Consider the following 24,587-nt stretch of genomic DNA (forward strand, 5'->3'; position numbering starts at 1 on the left):
TTTTTAAGGAAAATTTGTATTATTTTAATTATTTTTATGTACAGAAAACTTAACAGTGTACATTTAACCCAGTTTAGTGGCAAGTTCTTTAGCCTTTGCCCTTTCGAGCTTGGCGATACGAGCCACAGACTTAGGGGAGGACGTTGCCGCCCCAGTGACGGTGGATCTCATAGTATCTGCCATTGTAATTGGGATGACAGTAATCTAAAGGAAAATATTAATGGCTCCTTTTGTAGAAGGAAATAAAGATTTCTACTTCACGCAATATGTAAAAACAAAGAGAAGTTCAGAATGTAGACTTTTTAAAATTTTTAATGTTTTAAATTTTTTTTTTTTTTTTGAAACAGTGTCTCTGTTGCCCAGGCTAGAGCGCAGTGGCATGATCTTGGCTCATTGCAACCTCCACCTCTCAGTTTCAAGCATTCTCCTGCCTCAGCCTCCTGAGTAGCTGGGATTACCGGCACCTGCCACCACACCCGGCTAATTTTTGTATTTTTAGTAGAGATGGGGTTCTACCATGTTGGCCAGGCTGGTCTCAAACTCTTGACCTCAAGTGATCTGCCCACCTCGGCCTCCCAAAGTGCTGGGATTACAGGCGTGAGCCACTGTGCCTGGCCACGAAGTTCAGACCGTAGAGTTTTTCATAATGCAATTGAAACCTTATATTCTTATGTTTCGGACAGGCTGGGTACTTAACTTAAATCTTTGAAAAAAAAATTGAATTCAACTCTCAGAAAGCTTATGGCCTTTTGCAGAATTATAAGTTTACAAATACCTGCCATGCAACTTAGTGATAGATCAGATTAGAAAGGTGCAGCATGCTTCTTGTTTTAGCACGCCTGAAATAAAACTAAAAGAAACAAGAGTCCCTAGGTTTTGGTAGGCTAAATTTGTGTCTTGGCTTTTGATTCTACTGTCTCCCTTGTTTTTGACTCTTTTAGTAACAAAGCAACCTCTAGCCTCAGTCTTCATTCTCAGGGATGAACTCCTTAGAGTGAAGTCTTCACTGGTAGTTCCCAGCATTTTGAAATCTGAGAATTGCTTTTAAAGTAAAAAATGTTGGCTGGCCTCCACACAATAGTAGTTTTGAAGTGTTTGGGAACTGCATCATGATGAAAACAATCAGATTTGTATTTTTAATCATTATAGCAGAAGCTACAAACATTTTAAGAATACAAGTACACATGTGGACAAAACATTCTTTATTCTATAGACAATGCTTGGTATGCATATGGGTTTGATAACCCATTTTTGATAATTCTAGGACCCTGCCACTCGTAGAATTAGAGTCTTCTTCTTTATTATTTTTTTTTAATTTGAGACAGGGTCTTGTTCTGTTGCCCAGGCTAAAGCGCAGTGGCGAGATCATAGCTCATTGCAGCCTCAAACTCCTGGGCTCAACCAATCCACCCGCCTCAGCCTCCTGAATAGCTAGGACTACTGATCTGCACCACCACACGTAGCTGAATTATAATCATTCTTGGGTCTACTTGGTGCAAAGTGAAGTGTAGAGACCTTAAATAATTTGGTCATTTGAGCCAAATGCCAACTTCCTCCTTCTGACTTGCCCTCTTTTTCCCTAAGAAATTTGGCAGTGTAGACCAAACTGTCTGCTTAATTCTGTTCCTGGATCTACAAAGTTAAAGCAGAGGCCCAAGGATTACTCAAGCAAGTAACATCCTTTGAGTTATCTGAATTTGTGTCTGTTTTATGACTCAATAAGATGCAGAGACCTGGCTAAATATTCAAGTAAGCCAGGAATAGAACAGAAAGATCATGGTATTCTCTTTAAACTATAGTCAAGATTGAAAGGAAGATGAATCTATGCCTTCCTCTTGCTTGGTTAGCCTTTTCCTGTTTTCCACTTATAAAAATCAAAGGGTAAGACAGACAATAGGCTAGATTTAAGATAGGCCCATATAAGGATCTCAGCAAGGATCAGAATGTGTTATTTCTGTACCCATTGTAGTGATGTCCTTGCTGTCAAAGCTACAGAAGATCAAGAATAAGTCTTCAAATGCAAGTCTGTACTACTGAATGAACAACTTTAAACTAAGATGAGGGACTTATTTTCTTTTTGACTTGAGCAAAAGGCTGTCACCTTGTTGTTCTGTTTCTGTTGTACCCTACCAAGTAAGGAGGATGATAATGGCATAAACATATCTCCTTGACACTAGTTAATCATGTCCAAGCTCTTGGATGAATCCCACTTTATTTTATATATATTTTTGAGGTGGAGTCTTGCTCTGTCGCCCAGGCTGGATTGTAGTAGTGCCATCTCAGTTCACTGCAACCTCTGCTTCTGGCGTTCAAGCAATTCTCCTGCCTCAGCCTCCCAAGTAGCTGGGACTACAGGTGCATGCCACCACACCCAGGTAATTTTTGTATTTTTGTGGAGATGAGGTTTCGCCCTGTTGGCCAGGCTGAAATCCCACTTTATAAGTTCGAAGAGATAGACAAAAATATAAGTGGAGTCATACTCTATGCAAACTAGGTTTCCTGGCGAGCATCTCAAAACATATTGAGTGAATAGATAAGGAAGTAAGGTGTTAAATCTGGTGACATACTCACAGCTCGTAGGTTTGAACTCTTATTTGGCTAAAATAAGTACTGGCCAGCCGTGTTTTGCCCCCCCATCCACTACTGTGTGCAGTGAATTTTAACCTTTTTTTTTTTTTTTAAACAAAGGGAAGAAGAGTTCCTCTGCATGGAAAATGACACTTTTAAATATCAAACCCATTGCTTGGGCATACTCTATGATGACATTAGGGACTGAAATGCTGAATTCTGTCTTTGGTTTCTACTATGTGAAACTTTTTCTACATCTGTACAAGATTTCAGAAGTGGCCTTTTATCAAGCCCAGGTGAGATGGAATCTTTACTGTCCTTTCACATAGGACAGATCTCCTTCCTTTGAGGGAAAGAGAGATTTTTATTTTTTATTTTACTTTATTTTCTTTTATTTATTTTTTTTGAGAGGGAGTCTCACTCTGTTGCCCAGGCTGGAGTGCAGTGGCACAATCTCGGCTCACTGCAAGCTCCGCCTCCTGGGTTCACGCCATCCTCCTGCCTCAGCCTCTCCAGTAGCTGGGACTACAGGCACCCGCCATCACACCCGGCTAATTTTTTGTATTTTTTAGTACAGACAGGTTTCACCGTGTTAGCCAGGATGGTCTCAATCTCCTGACCTCGTGATCCGCCCGCCTCGGCCTCCCAAAGTGCTGGGATTACAGGCGTGAGCCACCGCGCCTGGCCTTTTATTTTATTTTTTGAGTTTTGCTCTGTCACCCAGGCTGGAGTGCAGTGCACAATCTCGGTTCACTGCAACCTCCACCTCCCCAATTCAAGTGATTCGCCTGCCTCGGCCTCCCCAATAGCTGCGATTACAGGCCCATGCCACTACGCCCGGCAAATTGTTGTATTTTTAATAGAGACAGGGTTTTGCCATGTTGGCCAGGCTGGTCTCAAACCCATGACTTCAGGTGATCTACCCACTTCGGCCTCCCAAAGTGCTGGGATTACAGGTGTGAGCCATCGCACCCAGCCGGAAAGAGAGATTTTTAAAAGATTGCTAGTTAAAATGTAAAGGCATTAGAATTTAAAGAATAAGCTTAGGTTGTCTGGAAAATTAATTTATATGGAAAAATCAGTATTATTACTAAGATATCCAGTCTCTGTCCCTCTCTCTTTTTTTTTTTTTTCTGAGACTGCTCTGTTGCCCAGGCTGGTATGCAGTGGTGCAATCATAGCTCACTGCAGGCTTGACCTCCCTAGGATCAAGCAATCCTCCTGGCTCAGCTTCCTGAGTAGGATGACAGGTGTGAGCCACCACACCTGGCTATTTTTTTTTTTTTTTTTTTTAGAAATAGGGGTCTCACTATGTTGTCCAGGCTGGTCTCAAACTCCTGGGCTCAAGCAATCCTCCTGCCTCAGCCTCCCAAACTGTTGGGATTACAGGCATGAGCCACTGTGCCCAGTCCTAAAATATTCTGTTTTGAAAAGGCCCACAGTATTCACAAATTGTGTTGTAACTCATTACCAATTAGGTGGCGGGCTGGAAGAGTTCATGGTTTTAAAACCCTTATATTTTATAATGTTACTCATTTATTACCAGTAATAACATACTAATTAGATTTAATTTGAAATGCCAAACATTGATATTTTAACCTTTCCTAATGAAATTATGTAAAACTATGCCTTGGTGTAAACAGGCCATCAACCTTTGCAGAGGCATGGCCCTGTGTGCTGTTGTTGGAAGGCAGTCTAGCACAAGATTGAACGCACACGCTATGGGGTCGTCTACCTTGGGTTAGACCCTGGCTCTGTTGTTTATTAGCTAGGCAAGTTGCTTAACTTCTCTGGCTCTCAGTTTTCTCATTTGTAAAGTCAGAGTAATACTTGCCTCAAAGGATTGTTTTTTGTTTGTGTGTTTGTTTGTGATGGGAGTCTTGCTCTGTCACCCAGACTGCAGTGCAGCGGTATGATCACGGTTCACTGCACCTCGACCTCCTAGGCTCAAGCAGTCCTCTCACCTCAGTCTCCAAGTAGCTGGGACTACAGGTGCACACCACCATGCCCAGCTAATTAAATAAAAAAATTTTTTGGCCGGGCGTGGTGGCTCACGCCTGTAATCCCAGAACTTTGGGAGGCTGAGGTGGGTGGATCACCTGAGGTCAGGATTTGGAGACCAGCCTGGCCAACACGGTGAAACCCCGTCTCTACTCTAATACAAAAATTAGCCAGGCGTGGTGGCATGCGCTTGTAATCCCAGCTACCCAGGAGGCTGAGGCAGGAGAATCACTGGAACTCTGGAGGCAGAGGCTGCAGTGAGCCGAGATTGCGCCACTGCACTCCAGCCTGGGCAACAGAGCAAGACTCTGTCTCAAAAAAAGAGAATTTTTTTTTTTTTAATTTTAGAGATAGGGTCTCGCTATGTTGCCCAGCCTGGTCTTGAACTCCTGGGCTCAAGCAATTCTCCTGCCTTGGCCTCCCAAAGTGCTGGGATTACGGACATGAGCCACTGTGCTCGGCTAGGGTTTTTAAGGATTTGATAAAATAATGCACGTAAACACTTATACAATGCCTGAATACAAAGTGAATGCAAGCCGGGCGCAGTGGTTTACGCCTGTAATCCCAGCACTTTGGGAGGCCGAAGCCGGCAGATCATGAGGTCAAGAGATCAAGATCATCCTGGCCAACATGGTGAAACCCCATCTCTACTAAAAATACAAAAATTATTTGGGCGTGGTGGTGCGTGCCTGTAGTCCCAGCTACTTGGGAGGCTGAGGCAGGAGAATCACTTGAACCCGGGAGGTGGAGGTTGCAGTGAGCTGAGATCGTGCCGCTGCACTCCAGGCTGGCAACAGAGCAAGACTCTGTCTAAAAAAAAAAAAAAAAAAAAACAAAGTGAATGCACATTGGCTTTTGAGTAGTATTTGCTGTTATTAAATTTTTAAGTAGTTCTGAAAACAATGAGCTTTTCTACTGATCACCTTTGGTTACTTCACATAAGTAAAAAAAAAAATAAAAAATCAGGGGTCATTTTTGTCTTATACTGAGGGCAGTAATTTGTTCTACTACACTGAAACATCCTGTGTGTTTTTTTCTTCCTAAATAATTTTAATGATATGGAATGTTCTTAATGACCTGACTGGATATTTTCCCAACAACTCTAAAGCCAAATGCTGTTCAAGTCATCATATTTCTGTCTTGTACTGTGTCCCTTTCTATGCAGCAGCCTTCCTGCTCCCGTGGTTCCCTTGGAAATACTATCAAGAGGGTGATTGGCTTAGTGGACTTCACCTGGTGGTATCATTATGTGCGTTTGATAGCATGCCCACCTGTGTCCAACAAGCCCAATGTAAACTGTTTGCAGAGATTTTCACTAGACATGAAAGTCGGCTTCAGCTTATTAAAATTAACCAAGTGGCATCACTTGTGGGCTCTACCAGTATCCTTTTCTATGGCCTGATCTCTAATAACATGGAAATTTTGCCCCATTTCCAGGCTGTTGCCATCGTCATTGCTTTCCTTGCTGCTGCCAGCCTTTACACTGGGATGTATCACGTGAGGCGTTTCGAACCTAAAAGAAGCCCCAGAGAGAACCTCCTCTTGGAATCTGAACAGGGTCTCGCCCAGACTCCTGTCATTTTATCCGTGAGATAGATCTTGCCCAGAAATACTTTTACCTTTTTCTGATCATGAATTTCTTTCAAGTCTTTAATTTAACCTTTTTCAGCAACTTCATGATGATCTTTGCAGATATTCTCATTCCCAGAGATGTACTATCTTCTTCTATAAGGAGCATTATGTACGGGGCAGGCTTTATTTGCCCACAGGAATGTAATAGTTCTTTATGTTATTTACTATTATTACAATTATTATAATTATGTTCTCTACGATTTATAATTTGTGATAATTTTTCCTGCAGGGATTAGAGATTTAACTCTTAGCTGGATGATGATATTAGAAACCTGATTTCATCAGTAGTTTGAAAAAGTGACACACAGTTTTTTTTTGTTTGTTTGAGACAGTCTTGCTCTGTCACCCAAGATGGAGTGCAGTGGTGTGATCTCGGCTCACTGCAACCCTCGCCCTCCCAGGTTCAAGCAATTCTCCTGCCTCAGCCTCCTGAGTAGCTGGGATTATAGGTCACGACACCACACCTGGCTAACTTTTGTATTTTTGGTAGAGACGGGGTTTCACCATGTTGTTCAGGCTGGTCTCAAACTCCTGACCTCGTGATCAGCCTGCCTCGGCCTCCCAGAGTGCTGGGATTACAGGCATGAGCCACCGCACCCGGCCGACACACAGTTATTAAAAGACCCAAAGATTCAGAGCTCCACATATCATACAAGATTCAGTAGAAACATAATGGAAAAAAGAGACAAGGTCAAGCCCACTGGCCCATGCCTATAATCCCAGCACTTTGGGAGGCCGAGGCGGGTGGATCACTAGAGGTCAGGAGTTCGAGACCAGCCTGGCCAACATGGTGAAACCTTGTCTCTACTAAAAATACAAAAATTAGCCGGGCTTGGTTGCGGGCACCTGTAATCCCAGCTACTCAGGAGGCTGAGGCAGGATAATCGCTTGAACCCAGGAGGCAGAGGTTGCAGTGAGCTGAGATCGCACCACCGTACTCCAGCCTGGGTGACAGAGCAAGACTCCATCTCAAAAAAAAAAAAGAGCCAAAGGGAAAAAGGAAAGAGACCCCAATGAGAACCAAATAATGTGATATTTTAAACATTTTTGCTGTGGAATTTTGTTCCTCTCAGCTTTCTCCTTTAAGCCTCAGCAGAACTATGGAAGAAAACAGCTTCCTGTGAGCGTGTCGTTTTGCTTTATTTGGGTGTTTAAGACTTCTGTGACCATCACATGGAAGAACAGTTAGTTGATCAAGTTTCAAAACACTTGGCTAAAAGCCTGAGTCCTGGAATTTCAGAGCACTATTAAAATTCCATGGTCATTATCATTATTGTAGAGGTCATGTCCTCTTAAAAAAATATACTGGTCTGCTGCTTATTATACCATTTGGAGAGCTGATATGTTGTTCCCCTTAACCTAAATATGTCCTCTAAAAATATGACTTTATCTTGCCTATGATAAAGGTTTTTCCTGTTTTCACAAATGATAAGCAAAACATCTTAGCAATACTCTTCAGGGAAGAGGTTATTCTAGATAGACTAGTTTTTACTGTTTACCAGCTTTCAAAAATCGTTAAGCCATTTGGGATAGAAATAGTTCTAAAATGTTTTAAGTGTTGCCACAATTTCTTTATTTCTATTTCTTTATTTATTTATTTATTTATTTAGAGATGAAGTCTCGCTCTGTCGCCCAGGCTGGAGTGCAGTGGCGCGATCTCGGCTCACTGCAAGTTCCGCCCCCCAGGTTCATGCCATTCTCCTGCCTCAGCCTCCCGAGTAGCTGGGACTACAGGCGCCCGCCACCATGCCCAGCTAATTTCTTTGTATTTTTAGTAGAGATGGGGTTTCACTGTGTTTGCCAGGATGGTCTCAATCTCCTGACCTCGTGATCTGCCCAGCTCGGCCTCCCAAAGTGCTACGATTACAGGTGTGAGCCACCACGCCCAGCCTATCTCTTTATTTTTTTAGAGACAGTGTCATGCTCTGTCACCCAGGCTGGCGTGCAGTGGCACAATCATGGCTCACTGCAGCCTTGATCTCCTGGGCTCAAGCTTTCCTCCTACCTCTGCCTCCTGAGTAGCTGGGACCACAGGCGTGCACCACCATGCCCAGCTAAGTTTTTTATTTTTTGAAGAAACAGTGTTTTTCAAGACCAGCCATGTTGCCCAGGTTGGTCTTGAACTCCTGGTGTCAAGCAGTCCTCCCACCTTGGCTTCCCAAAGTGTTGGGATTGCAGGCATGAGCCACAGTGTCCAGCCCACCACAATTTCTTAAGCAAAGTATATAGAATAGAATTTGCCTGTCTGCTATTATCCCAACGTCTTTATAATTACTGTATGTGCCATAATAATGGTAATCCACAGTTTTGAGTGTTTACCTTGTGCCATGGACCATTGCCAAGTGCATTGTGTACATTACTTGACGTGATCCTCATAACAATCTTGGAGGAAGAGATTCTTATTCTTACAGACGAGAAAAGGGAGATGGTACCTTTAGAGCTGTGTACTTTAAGATTCTGTCTCTAAAATGTACTGTGCTTGCATCATTTATTTAGCAGAGTATATCAAATGGAATTTCATGTCTGGCTTATCAGTATAGTCCATGTACTGTGTATGCATGATAAAATGATGCTCTCCTTTCAAAGCAATTTGAAGTTTGTTTGCTCCTCTGTTTAACCATCCAGAATGGGAAGCTGTTTGAGTTCCTGTCTCTGCTTATTATTTGCTATCATGTTCTAGGCTATATATGCTTTCTTACTTTAAATCATGTATAATACTTGCCTATAGTTTATCCTCTTCACCAGGTTAAAAAAAAAATTGTTAAACTCTTATGTAAGCCTGGGTGTGGTGGCTCATGCCTGTAATCCTGGCTCTTTGGGAGGACGAGGCAGGCAGATTGCTTAAGCCCAGGAGTTCAAGACTGGTCTGGGCAACATGGCGAAACCCTGTCTCTACAAAATACACAAAAATTAGCCAGACATACTGGTGTGCTCCTGTAGTCCCAGCTATTCAGGAGGCTGAGGTAGGAGGATCACCTGAGCCTGGGGAGGACAAGGCTGCAGTGAGCCGAAATCACACTTATACACTCCAGCACGGGCAACAGAGTGAGACCCTGTTTGTCTCAAAACCAACAAACAAAAACTCTTGTGTAAAGACAAAGAGTAGGCTGGGCGCAGTGGCTCACGCCTTTAATCCCAGCACTTTGGGAGGCCGAGGCGGGCGGATCACGAGGTCAGGAGATTGAGACCATCCTGGCTAACACGGTGAAACCCCGTCTCTACTAAAAATACAAAAAATTAGCAGAGCATGGTGGCAGGCGCCTGTAGTCCCAGCTACTCTGGAGGCTGAGGCAGGAGAATGGCGTGAACCTGGGAGGCGGAGCTTGCAGTGAGCCGAGATCGTACCACTGCACTCCAGCCTGGGCGGCAGACCAGCCTGGGTGGCAGAGTGAGATCTCTGTCTCAAAAAAAAAAAAAAGTAGATTTTTTTTTTCTCTTAACTCAGCTCAAGAACATCCAGCAAAGGTAGATTTTTAAAAACAGTTTTGTTGAAATGATTCACATACCATACCTCATTTAAAACATACAATTCAACAAATTTTAATATATTCATGGAGTTGAGCAACCAGCACTACAATCATTTTTAGAACATTTTTATCATTTTGAAAAGAACTAGTCAGTTTTTGAGGAGTTGAAATTCTTGAAAGTACAATCTCATTGCACTTTCCCCTCATCCCTTGGTTACCATCAGTCTACATTTTGTCTCTATGGATTTGCTTGTTCTAGACTTTCATATAAATTGAATCATATAATATGTGGTCTTTTGTGACCAGCTTCCTTCACTTAGCATTTTTTTACACTAGATGTAATTTGATGTACACTTAGCATGTTTTTAAGATTGTAGTATGAGTACTTCATGCCTTTTAATAACTTAATAAGTCATCATATGGCTATAACACATTTTGTTTATCCACTCCTCAGTTGATGAGCATTTGGGTTGTTTCTGCTTTTTGACTATTAACAAGTAATGCTGCCATGAACATTAATGTACAGGATTTTTGCACAGATATATATTTTCATTTCTTTTGGGCATATATCCAGGAGCGGAATAGTTGTGTCACATAGTAACTCTATGTTTCACATTTTGCGATACTGACAGACCATTTTCCACAATTGGTGCACTATTTTACATTCCTACCAATAATGTACAATGGGTCCAGTTTTTCCAAATCCTCACCAATACTTGTTATTATCTGTGTTTTTGATTATAGCCATCCTAGTGTGTGTGAATGACATCTCATTGTGGTTTTGATTTGCATTTGCCTGATAGTTAATGATGTTGTGCATCTTTTCATATGCTGTTGGTCATTTGTATATGTTCTTTAGAGAAATGTCTATTCAGGCCAGGCGCGGTGGCTCAAGTCTGTAATCCCAGCACTTTGGGAGACTGAGGCGGGTGGATCACTGGAGGTCAGGAGTTCAAGACCAGCCTGGCCAACATGGCGAAACCCCATCTCTATTAAAAAATACAAAAATTAGCTGGGCGTGGTGGTGGGCTCCTGTAATCCCAGCTACTTGGGTGGCTGAGGCAGGGAGAATTCCTTGAACCCTGGAGGTGGAAGTTGCAGTGAGCCGAGATCATGCCACTGCACTCCAGCCTGGGTGACAGAGTAAGACTCTGTCTCAAAAGAAATAAATAAATAAAATAAAAGAGAGAAATGTCTATTCAGCCCGTTTGCCCAGTTTTTAATAATTAGGTTGACTTTTTATTTAGTTTACTAATACTCGAGTTGTAATAGTTCTTCATATTAATATATGTTTGATGCAATCTGTTATCAGATATTGTTTGCAAAATTTTTCTCCTGTGGGTTGTCTTTTCACTTTCTTTCTTGATGAGATTGAGAAGTATGAGTCTTCCTACTTTATTCTTCTTTTTCTTTTTTATTTAATTTAATTTTTTTTGAAACAAGAGTTTCAGTCTGTTGCCCAGGATGGAGTTCAGTGTCGCCTTGACCTACACTGCTCACTGTAGCCTCGACATCCTCAGCTGAACCAATCCTCCCACCTCAGCCTCCTGAGTAGCTGGGACTACAGGCATGCGCCACCACTCCCAGCTAATTTTTAAAAATTATTTTTTGTAGAGATGGGGCATCACTATGTTGCCCAGGTTGACCTCAAACTCCTGGTCTCAAGTGATCCTCCTGTCTTGGCCTCCCAAAGTGGTAGGATTATAGTCGTGAACCACTGCACCCAGCCTCGTTCTTCTTTTTCAAGATTGACTTGGCTATTCTGAGTCTCTTGCAAATCTATATACATTTTAGAATCAGTTTGTCAATTTCTACAAATAAGTCAGCTGGAATACTGATAGGGATTGCACTGAATTTGTAGATCAGCTTGAGTAGTATTGCCATATTAATGATGTTAAATCTTCTGATCCATGAACATGGGATGTTTTTCCATCTATTTAGATGTTTAGAAATTTCTTTCAATATTTTATAATTTTCCCCTTCTTTTGTTAAATTTATTCACAAGTATTTATTTGTTTATTTATTATTGATTTATTGAGATGGAGTCTCACTCTGTCTCCCAGGCTGGAGTGCAGTGGCGTGATCTCGGCTCACAGCAACCTCCGCCTCCCAGGTTCAAGCGATTCTCCTACCTCAGCCTCCCGAGTAGCTGGGACTACAGGCATGCACCACCAAGCCCAGCTAATTTTTGTATTTTTAGTAGATACGGGGTTTCACCATGTTGGCCAGGCTGGTCTTGAACTCTTGACCTCAAGTGATCCACCCGCCTCGGCCTCCCTAAGTGCTGAGATTACAGGTGTGAGCCACCATGCCTGGCCTTTTTTTTTTTTTTTTTTTTTTTTTTAATCTTTTAGAGACAAGGTTTCACTCTGTCCCCCAGGCTAGAGTGTAGTGGCATGATCATAGCTCACTGCAGCCTCAAACTCCTGGGCTCAAGGAATCCTCCCACCTCAGGTTACTGAGTAGCTAGGATTACAGGCATACACCACCATGCCTGGCTGACTTAATTTCTTGGTAAAGATGGAGTCTCACTATATTGCTCAGGCTGGTTTTGAACTCCTGGTCTCAAGCAATCTTCCTGCCTCAGCCTCCCAAAGTGCTGGGATTACAGGTATGAACCACTGTGCCTGGTCATTAACAGGTTTTAATATAAGCTTCTGTTTTTGTTTTTCATGCTTTATTTAATATTTGGAAAAATTTAAGAGTTGAAAGAAAGGCAGGATTTTTCTTGTAGCTTTATTGCAGTATGATTGACCTACAAAAAAACTGCATGTATTTAAACTGTATAGTTTGATACATTCCAGCATATGTACACACCATGAAACCATCACCACAATTAAGATGGTTAACGTATCTATTATTCCCCAAAGTGTCTTTCTGCTTCTTTGTTAATCCCTTCCTTCCACCCTTCCCTAACCTCCCTAATTCTCAGGCAACTGTCGAGCTACTTTCTATCAGTATAGATTTGTTTACATTTTATAGGTTTTTATATAAGTGGAATCATACAGTAATGTACTATTTTTTGGTCTGGATTCTTTTGGTCATGTTGTGAGTATCCATATTTAATTCCTTTTTATTGCCAAGTAGTATTCTATTATGTGGGTATACCACAATTTGCTTATTTTTTTTTGTTGTTGTTAAATAATTCCTCCCCCTCCGCCCACGTTTTTTATCATTTCAACTTTTATTTTAGATTCAGGGAGTATATGTGCAGGTTTGTTATGTGGGCGCATTGTGTGATGTTGAGGTTTGCGGTATGATTGATCCTGTCACTCAGGTAGTGAACATAGCACCCAATAGTTAGTTTTTTAACCCTTGCCCCCTGCCTTTCTAGTAGTCCCCAGTGTCTATTGTTGCCATCTTTTTGCCATGAGTACCCAATGCTTATCTCCCACTTATAAGAGAGAACATGTGGTATTAGCTTGTCTGTTCCTGTGTTAATTTGCTTTGGATAATGGCCTCCAGCTGCATCCATGTTGCTGCAAAGGACATGATTTCATTCTTTTTATGGCTATGTGATAGTCCATGGTGTATATGTGCCATATTTTGTTTACCCAGTCCACCGTTGGTGGGCACCTAGGCTGATTCCATGTCTTTACTATTGTAAATAGTGCTACAATGAACAGGAGAGTGTATGTGTCTTTTTGGTAGAGCAATTTATTTCCTTTTGGATATAAACTCAGTAATGGGATTGCTGGGTCAACTGGTAGTTCTGTGTTAGGTAGTTTGAGAAATCTCCAAACTGCTTTCCACAGTGGTTGAACTAATTTACATTGCCATCAACAGCGTATAAGTGTTCCCTTTTCTCTGCAGTCTATCTGTCTGTTGGTTTTTTTTTTTTACTTTTAGCAATAGCCATTCTGATTAGTGTGAGATGGTATCTCATTGTGGTTTTGATTTGCAGTTCTCTGATGATTAGTGATGTTGAGCATTTTTTCATGATTGGCTGCTTATGTCTTTTTTTGAGATGTATCTGTTCATGTCTTTTGCCCACTTTTTAATGCAGTTGTTTGTTTATTGCTTGGTCAATTGCTTAGGTTCCTTATAGATTCTGGATATTAGACCTTTGTCAGGTGCATAGTTGCAAGTATTTTCTCCCATTCTATAGGTTGTCTGCCTACTCTGTTGATAATTTCTTTTGCTGTGCATAAGCTCTTTGGTTTAATTAGGTCCCACTTGTCAATTTTTGTTTTTGTTGCAATTGCTTCTAAGGATTTAGCAATAAATTATTTCCCAAGGTTGATGTCCAGAATGGTGTTTCCTAGGTTTTCTTTTAGGATTCTTATAGTTTGAAGTCTTACATTCAAATCTTTAACCCATCTTGAGTTAATTTTTATATGTGGTGAAAGGTGCAGTTTCAGTCTTCTGTATATGGCTAGCCAGCTATCCCAGCACCATTTATTGAATAAGGAATCCTTTCCCCATTGCTTATTTTTGTTGATTTTATTGAAGATCAGATGGCTGCAAGAGTACAGCTTTACTTCTCAGTTCTCTGTTCTGTTCCATTGGTCTATATGGCTGTTTTTGTACCAGTACCATGCTGTTTTGGTTACCGTAGCCTTATAGTACGATTTGAAGTCAGGTAATGTCACTGGCTTTGTTCTCTTTGCTTAGGATTGCTTTGCTATTTGGGCTCTTTTTGGTTCCATATGAAATTGCAAATAGTTTATTCTAACTCTGTGAAAAATGATGTTGGTAGTTTGATAGGAATAGCATTGAATCTGTAGATTGCTGTGGGCAGTATGGACATTGTAACAATATTGATTCTTCCAATCCATGAGCATGGAATGTTTTTCCATTTGTGTCATATATGATTTTTTTCAGCAGTGTTTTATAGTTCTCCTTGTAGAGATCTTTCACCTCCTTGGTGAGATGAATTCCTAGGTATGTTAATTTTTTCTGTGGCTACTGTAAATAGGATCGCATTCTTGATTTGGTTCTCAGCTTGAACATTATTCATGTAAAGAAATGCCACAGATTTTTGTACATTGATTTTGTATCCTGAAACTTTACTGAAGTCATTTATCAGTTCCAGGAGTCCTTTGGTGGAGTCTTTAGGGTTTTCTATGTATAGAATCATATTGTCACCAAAGACAGATAGTTTGACTTCTTCTCTTCCTATTTGGATGTAATTTCTTTCTTTCTTTTGCTTGATTGCTCTGGCCAGGACTTCCTTCTTTCATCTCTTGATGGACATTTGGGTTGGATCTGGTTTTTGGCTGTTACAAATAAAGCTATGAGCATTTTGTGTCTTTGTATGGCTATATGCTTTTCTTGCTCTTGAGTAAATACCTAGGAGTAGAATGGCTGGGTTGTATGGAAGGTAGATGTTTACCTTTCTTTTTACTTTTTTTTTCCTTTTTTTGTTTGAGACAGAGTCTCATTCTGTCGCCCAGGCTGGAGTGCAATGGCGCAATCTCGGCTCACTGCAAGCTCCGCCTCCGGGGGTTCATGCCATTCTCCTGCCTCAGCCTCTCGAGTAGCTGAGACTACAGGCTCCTGCCACCACGCCTGGCTAATTTTTTGTATTTTTATTAGAGATGGGGTTTCACCATGTTAGCCAGGATGGTCTCGATCACCTGACCTCGTGATCCGCCTGCCTCGGCCTCCCAAAGTGCTGGGATTACAGGCGTGAGCCACCACGCCTGGCCGGTATGTAGTATCTTACTGTGTTTTTGATTTACATTTTCCTAATGACTACTAATGATGTTGAGCATCTTTTCATATGCTTACTTGCCATCCATATATCTTTTTGGTTATTTATTAAAATAATTTGTGTCTTTTTAAATTGAGTAATTAGTCTTCATATTATTGAGTTGTAGGAGTTATTTGTATATTCTAGGCACATGTCTTTTGTCAGATATATGATCAGTAAATACTTTCTCTTAGTCTCTCTTGGTTACTAGTTGTTAAGAGAAGTATAGCCAAAAGATTTTAACAGTCATTTTTCTTAAGCCCTCACAAAAACATAGGACTTTCTATTGATCTCAATAAAAAATTATTATAAAATGGAAATCCAGGTCTGGCCCAATGGCTAACACCTGTAATTCCAGCACTTTGGGAGGCTGAGGCAGGAGGATTGCTTGAAGCCAGGAGTTTGGGACCAGCCTGGGCAACACAGCGAAACCCTGTCTCTACAAAAAATAAAAGAAAATCCAAAGTTGCTTGAAATTTATTCTTAATTTCTAGAGAATTAACACGTGTAAATTATTGTGGTAAAAAATGACAGCTTGGCCAGGCGTGGTGGCTCACGCCTGTAATCCCAGCACTTTGGGAGACTGAGGTGGGTGGATCATGAGGTCAGGAGTTCAAGACCAGCCTGCCAAGATGGTGAAACACTGTCTCTACTAAAAATACAAAAAATTAGCCGGGCGTGGTGGTGGGTGTCAGTAATCCCAGCTAGTTGGGAGGCTGAGGCAGAGAATTACTTGAACCTGGGAGGCGGAGGTTGCAGTTAGCCGAGACGGTGCCACTGCACTCCAGCCTGGGTGACAGACTCTGCCTCAGGAAAAAAAAAAAAAATGACAGCTCATTGGAAGCTGTTGTTCTTGTTATTCATTTGGCTAAGTCTCTTTAACACTTTATTGGATAAAATAATGAAGGGTGAGCACTATGTTTTCATTTTCTCTTTCTCTCTCCGTCCTCCCTCCCTCCCTTTCTCCCTTCCTCTTTCTTTCTTTCTTTTTCTTTCTTTCTTTCTTTCTCTTTCTTTCTTTCTTTCTCTTTCTTTCTTTCTTTCCTTTTCTTTCTTTTTCTTTTTCTTTCTCTCTCTCTCTCTTTTTTCTTGAGACAGTCTCTCTCACTCTCTCTCTTTTTCTTGAGACAGTCTCGCTCTGTCACCCAGGCTGGAGTGCAATGGCATGGTCTCAGCTCACTGCAATCTCCGCCTCCCAGATTCAAGCAATTCTCCTGCCTCAACCTCCCACGTAGCTGGGATTATGGGCATGTGCCACCATGCCCGGCTAATTTTTGTATTTTTAGTAGAAATGGGGTTTCACCATGTTGGCCAGGCTCGTCTCCCAACTACTGACCTCAAGTGATCCACCTGCCTCGGCCTTCCAAAGTGCTGGGATTACAGGCGTGAGCCACCGCACCCAGCCCTCAGGCTGGTTTTCTTTTTGAGGAGTTGAATAAATAAAGGAGAAAAGGATGAATAAATACCCTGTCTCCCTAATAACTGTTGGTATAGGTCTGTCACTCTTCCATATTACACTCCCCAGAGAGGCAGAGGAGTAACTGGGTTAAGAGCATGGATCTGCAGTCTGCCCAGGAGGAGCCTGGCTCTCCACTTACTAGCTGTGCAATCCTAGGTAAGTTACTCAACCTCTCTGTGCCTTAGTTTCCTCATCTGTAAAATGAGGATCAAAATAGTACCTACTGGTCTGGGCACAATGGCTCCCAGTACTTTGGGAGGCTAAGGTGGGAGGGTCACTTGAGCCCAGGAGTTTAAGACCACCCTGGGCAACATAGCGAGACCCTGTCTCTATAAAAAATTTAAAAAAATAGCCAGACATAGTGGCACACACCTGGAGTCCCAGCTACTTGGGAGGCTGAGGTGGGAAAATCGCTTGAGCCCAGGAGGTCAAAGCTGCAGGGAGCCGTGATTGTGCCACTGCACTCCAGCCTGGGTGACAGAGCAAGACCCTGTCTTAAAAAACAACAAAAAAATAGTGCCTACCTAAGGAAATTATTATGAGGGTTAAATGAATTAAAACATCCAAAGTACTTAAAACAGTTCCTGGCACAAAATAAACCCTCTAGAAATGTTAGCTCTTATTATGTACAGCCAACTCAACGCAGCAGGTATCTATTAGACTTTCACTGTGAGCACAGCACTACCTTTATCCCTCTGTCTTGATGTAGGCTCCTTTGCCACAGGTTTGCCAACACTTATGTTGGAACACACTGTTGAATGGGGAGCCAAAATCTTTCATCTGTAGAAGGCTTTATTTTAGTTTAAAAAAAAAAAAAGGCAGTCTTTCTCTTTTCTTTCATGATTTTTGTGATACTACTCATCATTGGCTTATATCTTTTTATATATTGGACACAAGAAAAATAACTACCAATTATTAAGTGCCTTATATGTTGAGTATGGCGCTAGGTAAGAGAAGAGAAATGGAAGAGAGCAAGAGTGAGAGAGAGAGAGAGAGAGAAAGTTTGTCTTGGTGGGGGAAATGCCTCTTAGGTAAAGTAACTTGTCTGTGAAGAAATAGCTGGTAAAAGTGGCAAAGCTGGAATTTAAACCTAGGGACATCTGATTTCAAAATCTTTCACTTTTTAGCCAGACATGGTGGTGCATGCCTGTGGTCAGCTACTTGGGATGATTGCTTGAGCCCAGAAATTTGAGACCAGGCTGGGCAGCATAGTAAGACCTTGTCTCTAAAAAAAATCTTGCACATTCCACTCTACCACATATTTCTTACATTATTAACTTCTTGTATTTTGTATGTTTATGTACTAGAGATGGAGAAACAGCAGCTGCATTTCAATATGTGGAAATGTGTTCCTTTATAATATTATAATAATATTTAAGAACATAATTGGACTTGTTGGGGTGTTTTATATACTTCCTCTTACAGAAATCTAAGAAATGCCTTGGACCACATCAATCACTGATCCATTGTTTTTTAGTATCCAGAAAATGAACTCTTGTTCCTTGAAAGTAGAAAAGTCAGTCAAAAAGTCAGTCAGGGTAAAAAAACCCTTATGTTTATTAAAGAACATCTGTATTCTACTTACATTCAAAATTCTCTTCTAACTATAATGCACATACTTTTGGTTAGTGAAAACTTTTCAGGGATAAACAATGTGTGCTTTTTTATTGAAAACAAAGAGTATCTTCTGATCTTTGTTAATGTACATATGTATATTTAGCATAAACTTTTCAGTCTAGAACAATGAACTTTTTCACTGATAGCAGGAAATGCAAAAACCCTAAGTCTGAGCTCTTAAAATGAATCTGTTATAATGATAAAAACATATAAAGTTAGGCAGGGCACAGTTAGCAAGGAATGCTAACTCTTGTTTACCTCTGATGCTTGATTTTAGGGTAAAAAGTACATTTCAGGCAAGATGTGGTGGCTCAAGCCTGTAATCCTAACATTTTGGGAGGCCGAGGCAGACAGATCACTTGAGCCCAAGAGTTTGAGACCAGCCTGGCTAACATGGTGAAACACTGTCTCTACTAAAAATACAAAAGTTAGCCAGGCACAGTGGTGCTTGCCTGTCATCCCAGCTATTCAGGATGCTGAGGCATGAGAATTGCTTGAACCTGGGAGGCAAAGGTTGCAGTAAGCCAAGATCATGCCACTGCACTTCAACCTGGATGACAGATTTGAGACTCTGTCTCAAAAAAAAAAAAAAAGTTACCATTCATAATCAATTTTTGGTATATATGGATAATAATGGCATTTCTAAGCAAGATAGTTTTAATTGTGTGTTTCAATTGACACTATAATTCAGAAGCAAATTTATTTATTTATTACATATTTTTTGAGACAGGGTCTTGCTCTGTCACTCAGGTTGGGGTGCAGTGGGTGTGATCATAGATCATTATAGCCTCAACCTCCTGGGCTGAAGCAGTCCTCCAACCTGAGCCTCCCTAGTAGCTGGGACTACAGCTGTACATCACCACACCTAGCTAATTTTTGTATTATTTGTAGAGATAGAATTTCACCATGTTGCCCAGGCTGGTCATGAACTCCTGGGCTCAAGTGATCCTTCTACCTTGGCCTTCCAAAGTGTTGGGATTATAGGCATGAGCCACCACACCTGGCCAGCAATTTATTTTGCAATAAGAATGTTTATTTTGTCATCAGCAAGAGTAAGTAAGCTTAATAATGCGTGGAGTTCCATCTTAACACAATGCCATTCTGTTTCCATTTCAGTGCCTTGTACTTATCAGTCAGTCCTGGCTGAAAAAGTTTGATTACTATAAGATCATCTTAATTTCTTTCTATGTAGAAGGAACAGCCTCCATTGTAATGTTACTCCTGGGAAAGCAATACTATTACTGTTTGGCTCTTTATCTCACTATTATCATGTAAGTAAATGCTGGTTCCAGTCTCAAAATTACACTAAATTTTACCATTTGCCCTTTCAAGCAGTGACACATTTTTGATCCGGACTGAGTTTAATATTCATTTCTAGGCAAGGTCATTGTACCTTTTTGACAAATTGTCTGAATGTTAACGGCTTGTTTTATGAAGGAATTTCATACATTAAATTTTGTAGTAAGCTTACTTTTTTTTAACCTATTAAAAAATTTACTTGGAAGGCTGAGGTTGGAGGATTGCTTAAGGCCAAGAGTTTGAGACTAGCCTGGGCAACAGAGTAAGACCGCATCTCTATAAAAAATTAAAAAATTTTTTGGTGGCACATGCCTGTAGTCCTAGCTACTCTAATGGCTGAGGCAGGAGGATCATACTTGAGCCCACGAATTCAAGTCATAGTGAGCTATGACTGCACCACTGTACTCCATCCAGCCTAGGTGACAAGAGTGAGACCCTGTCTCAAATATATATTTAGTAAATACTGCTGCCACGTATAAAAGACACTGAGCTTCTATTTCTCCTTCAACTCTTCCTCCTATTTCTGCAAACTCTCCTCCTCCCCCAAGCACCCACTTTGCCTCCATCACAGGCATGTCAAATTCTGCAGGTCCAAATCAAAGATCTTGCTGCCAAATCTGCTCTTTTGCCATTATTTGCCATCTCGGGAAATGGCTTTGCCATCTATCTGGTTGCCCAAGTCAGAGACCGAGAAGTTGTCTTTGCCTTTTCTCTCTTCTTTGACACCTAGTTCCAACACACTGTTAATTGTTAGCAGTTTTATCTCCCTAATGTGCCCTGAATCCATCTCTTCTCAGTTCCACTGACATTCCTATAGCTCATTTCTTACATGGAACAGGATACAGTCTTCCCATATGATCCCCTAGTTTATAGTCTCCAGTCTCTCCAACTCCCTCTCTCATATTGCTTCTAGAATAACATGCTCTTCCTTTGCTTAATAATCTTTTTTTTTTTTTTGAGATGGAATCTCACTCTGTCGCCCAGGCTGGAGTGCAGTGGCACGATCTTGGCTCACTGCAAGCTCCGCCTCCCGGGTTCACACCATTCTCTTACCTCAGTCTCCCAAGTACCTTTAATAATCTTAAGTGGCTTCTTATTGCTTTCAGGGTATTTCGAAATGATGACATTATGATGTCTTGTTATATAGTCCCTCTTTTCTTTTCGTCTTCATTTCTTTTTTTTTTTTTTCTGAGACAGGGTCTTGCTCTGTTGCCCAGGCTAGAGTACAGTGGCACAAATATGGCCCACTCTAACCTCCACCTCCCAGGCTCAGGTGATCCTCCCACCTCATCCTCCTAAATAGCTGGGACTACAGATGTGCACTACCATGCCCAGCTTAATTTTTATTTTTTGTAGAGATGGGTTTTTGCCATGTTGCCCAGGCTGGTGTTGAACTCCTGGGCTCAAGCGATCTGCTCACCTTGGCATCCCAAAGTGCTGGGATTACAGGTGTGAGCCACTGTGCCCAGCCTTCATCTTCATTTCTTGTTACTCCTCAACTTACACTGTACTCTCTGCCATACAGAAATACTTTGCAGTTCCTGGTTCAGACACCTCTGTGTCTAGAAGATGCAGTTTCCTGTGCCTGGAAAGCTCTTCCCCATTTCTTGCTTGGCCCTGTCCTCACGTGTCTTAGGCCACAGTTCGGGCATGTGCTTCTCTGGGAAGCCTTCCCTGATTTCCTCATCTGGATTAGGTGGCCCTCCTATATGACTCCAGTGCCCTATGCTTACTTCTGCTGTGGTGCTTTTCCTCTACCTGCGACTATCTGTAGTCCCTACTGGATTGAGTTTATTGTGAATAGGGTCTAGTCTCTTACCACTGCGGCCCATTACCTACTGCAGTTCCTGCAAATAGTTGGTCCTTAGAAAATGTGTTTTGGGCCAGGCACAGTGGCTCATGCCTATACTTCCAGCACTTTGGGAGGCTGAGGTGGGAGGATCACTTGAGCCCAGGAGTTCAAGACCAGCCTGGGAAACATGGCAAAACCCTGTCTCTACACAAAATAAAAATTTAGCCAGGTGTGGTGGTGCACTCCTGTAGTCTCAGATATTCAGGAGGCTGAAGTGGGAGGATCACCTGAGCCCAACAGGTAGAGGCTGCAGTGAGCTGAAATCATGCTACTGCACTCCAGCCTGGACAACAGAGTGAGTCCCTGTCTCAAAAAAGAAAAGAAAAGAAAAGATAATGTTTTTGTTTTTGTTTTTTGTTTTATTTGAGATGGAGTCTCACTCTGTTGTCCAGGAGTGCAGTGGCGTGATCTCGGCTCACTGCAACCTCCACCTCCCAGGTTCAAGCAATTCTCCTGCCTCAGCCTCCCGAGTAGCTGGGACTACAGGCACCAGCCACCATGCCTGGCTAATTTTTGTATTTTTAGTAGAGATGGGGTTTCACCATGTTGGCCAGGCTGGTCTTAAACTCCTGACTTCAAGTGATCCACCCACCTCGTCCTCCCAAAGTGTAGGATTACAGGCATGAGCCACTCATTTTGAGTGAATGAATTAATACATTCTATTCCAGGTCCCTGCTGGAACAACTTGAGAAAATTTTCATGAAGACATATTTGCATTTTGAACAAACTGGTAGTGGAGACTGTAATAATTGACTCGAATGATTGAATCCCTATGAAACTTCAAGACATTAGAACCCCATGCAGATAACTATTCTATAAGTCTGTAAGGGTGGCCCTGGCTGTATAATATGTAAAATGATATTTTATAGTAATTTTTAGAATGAAAATTTTTGTTTGCTTTTTCTTCACTTAAACCATCCCCCTCATTTTTATTCTTCTATCATAATTAAAATGCTATATGCCCTTTCTCAGTTCTTAATGTATCCTATTTCTGATATCAAGAGAAAGATGTCTGTGTGATTAATTTCCCTGGCACATCCTGTCCTTTAGAATCTATTAATAATTTAAGCAGATTAAATGAGTTTAGTCATTTGGAATGAGGAAGAAGCATAAAAATCATTTTAAAAATTCCCAAGTGAAAGTAGTTATTTCACTTTTAAAAGAGAATTATATATTCATAGATATATAATATTTGGGAGGATAGAAGGGTATGCCTAATATAGCTTTACTTTTATAGTATATCATTTCCTTTTATCTTCTTGCAAATCAAATGTCAACTTTCATTTTGTTCTTTTTTAACAAAAGCTGTGCCTCCTAGTTGTAAAATTTTCATATGCGTTTTAACATTTTTTTCTAGGGTTATCGTGTGAGCTTCGGTTTCCTTGTTTACCCTGCCACTAGCTGACATGGTTGATGCAGATTTACTAAAGTTTAATCAGCAGTAAGTATACTTTTTCAAATGTTAGCTACAAAAATATCACATGTAGGCAGGACCTATCAGAGTCTCCATATCTCAGTTATATTGCCACTACAAATCACATATCTGAAAGACAATCATAAGAGGCATTGCTAGGAACCAGGGGACAGAATATAATCAGATATATTCATGCTTGTTTGCCCTGGGCAACTTTTCCCCATTTCTAAAACGACATCACAGTTTTTCATTTCTCAGGTTCACATAGCCAATATTACAACAGGGTTAAATATCAGAAAGCAAAGTGAAATCTCAGTTAGCTGTATGTTCTACATATGGCAATATGCCTTATTACATGGGACGATTAGGTAAAATGACCTTTACTCTGTGACATTCCAAGAATTAAAATTAAAAATCAAGGTCCATCTTATCCTTTCTTAGTTGAAAAAGCCTAAGCTGATGATGAGAGGTTCTGTTCTTTGGTATGATTGTAAGCACTTTAGATCAGCTATAAAATGTATTTGATTGGCAAATATTTTCTCATACGTGTCCTATTTTGCAGATTAGAGAGAAATGTATTATTTTAAGACAGAGGCACATTCTTTTTTTTTTCTTTTAGATGGAGTCTTGCTCTGTCGCCCAGGCTGGAGTACAGTGGTGCAATCTTGGCTCACTGCCACCTCTGCCTCCCAGGTTCAAGCGATTGAGTAGCTGGGATTACAGGCACGTGCTACCACGCCTGGCTAATTTTTTTGTATTTTTAGTAGAGACGGGGTTTCATCATGTTGGTCAGGCTGGTCTCAAACTCCTGACCTGATGATCCACCCACCTTGGCCTCCCAAAGTGCTGGGATTACAGGCATGAGCTACTGCGCCCGGCCAGACAGAGGCACATTCTTTATTAGTTCTGTCAAAACATTTATGCTGCAAAGCCTCTTTTGTTTGTTTGTTTGTTTTCAAGACAGGGTCTTGCTCTGTTGCTCAGGCTGAAGTGTGGTGGTGTGATCATAGCTGATTTCAGCCTCAAACTCCTGGGCTCAGGGGATCCTGCTGCCTCAGTCTCCTGAGTAGCTAGGACTATATAGGTGCACACTACCAGGCCCAGCTAATTTTTAAATATATATATATGTTGTAGAGATGAGGATCTCGCTATGTTGCCAAGGCTAGTCCTGAACTCCTGGTCTCAATCGATCCTTCTGCTTGGCCTCCCAAAAGTGCTGGGATTATGGATGTGAACCACTGCGCCCAGCCCCCTCTTTTATTTTTAATGCAAATTAAATTGAGGAAAGATTTGCCAGCTACCTGGATTTCTCTAATTCCTTTCCTGTTGCAGAGTTTTGTTGCTAAGTTCATATTTGGGGTGATAGGCAAGGTGGTGAGCTCCTTACAGTCCAGGGCGCTATCTTCACTTTTGTCTCCTTTGTACTTGGAAAACTGACTGGCTCAAAACTCCTTCTGTTGAATGAATACATAAACAAGCAACAACTTCAGTAAACATTTTTCACCTTTCAAATTCCTTTTGAATTAGATAGGTTACAAATAAATAAAATGTCTTGAACAGTGAGAAAGGGAAAGGCATTAACA

General features: G+C 41.3%; 2 protein-coding genes across 25 annotated transcripts in view; one reads left to right on the plus strand and one right to left on the minus strand.

Annotated features, from left to right (window-relative positions):
* The window catches only part of LOC134728385 (RNA polymerase I-specific transcription initiation factor RRN3-like), a 93,009-nt gene that overhangs the window by 14,788 nt on the left and 53,634 nt on the right, over nt 1-24,587 (minus strand). For 20 of the 24 annotated variants that reach the window (XM_063598544.1, XM_063598521.1, XM_063598529.1 and 17 more), the window contains one exon: nt 1-24,458. The exons of 1 other annotated variant lie outside the window; for it this stretch is intronic. The gene's annotated coding sequence lies outside the window, so the exon portion shown is untranslated. The remainder of the gene's footprint in view (nt 24,459-24,587) is intronic. 3 more of the 24 variants (XM_063598541.1, XM_063598530.1, XM_063598525.1) reach the window with 2 other exon arrangements.
* LOC134729420 (uncharacterized) lies at nt 5,623-6,386 on the plus strand. The gene is given in 2 exon segments (XM_063598550.1): nt 5,623-6,169; nt 6,172-6,386. Coding segments are annotated over 2 exon segments (762 nt in total).

Source organism: Pan paniscus, chromosome 18 (assembly GCF_029289425.2).
Source record: "Pan paniscus chromosome 18, NHGRI_mPanPan1-v2.0_pri, whole genome shotgun sequence".
NCBI classification, from domain to species: Eukaryota; Metazoa; Chordata; class Mammalia; order Primates; family Hominidae; genus Pan; species Pan paniscus.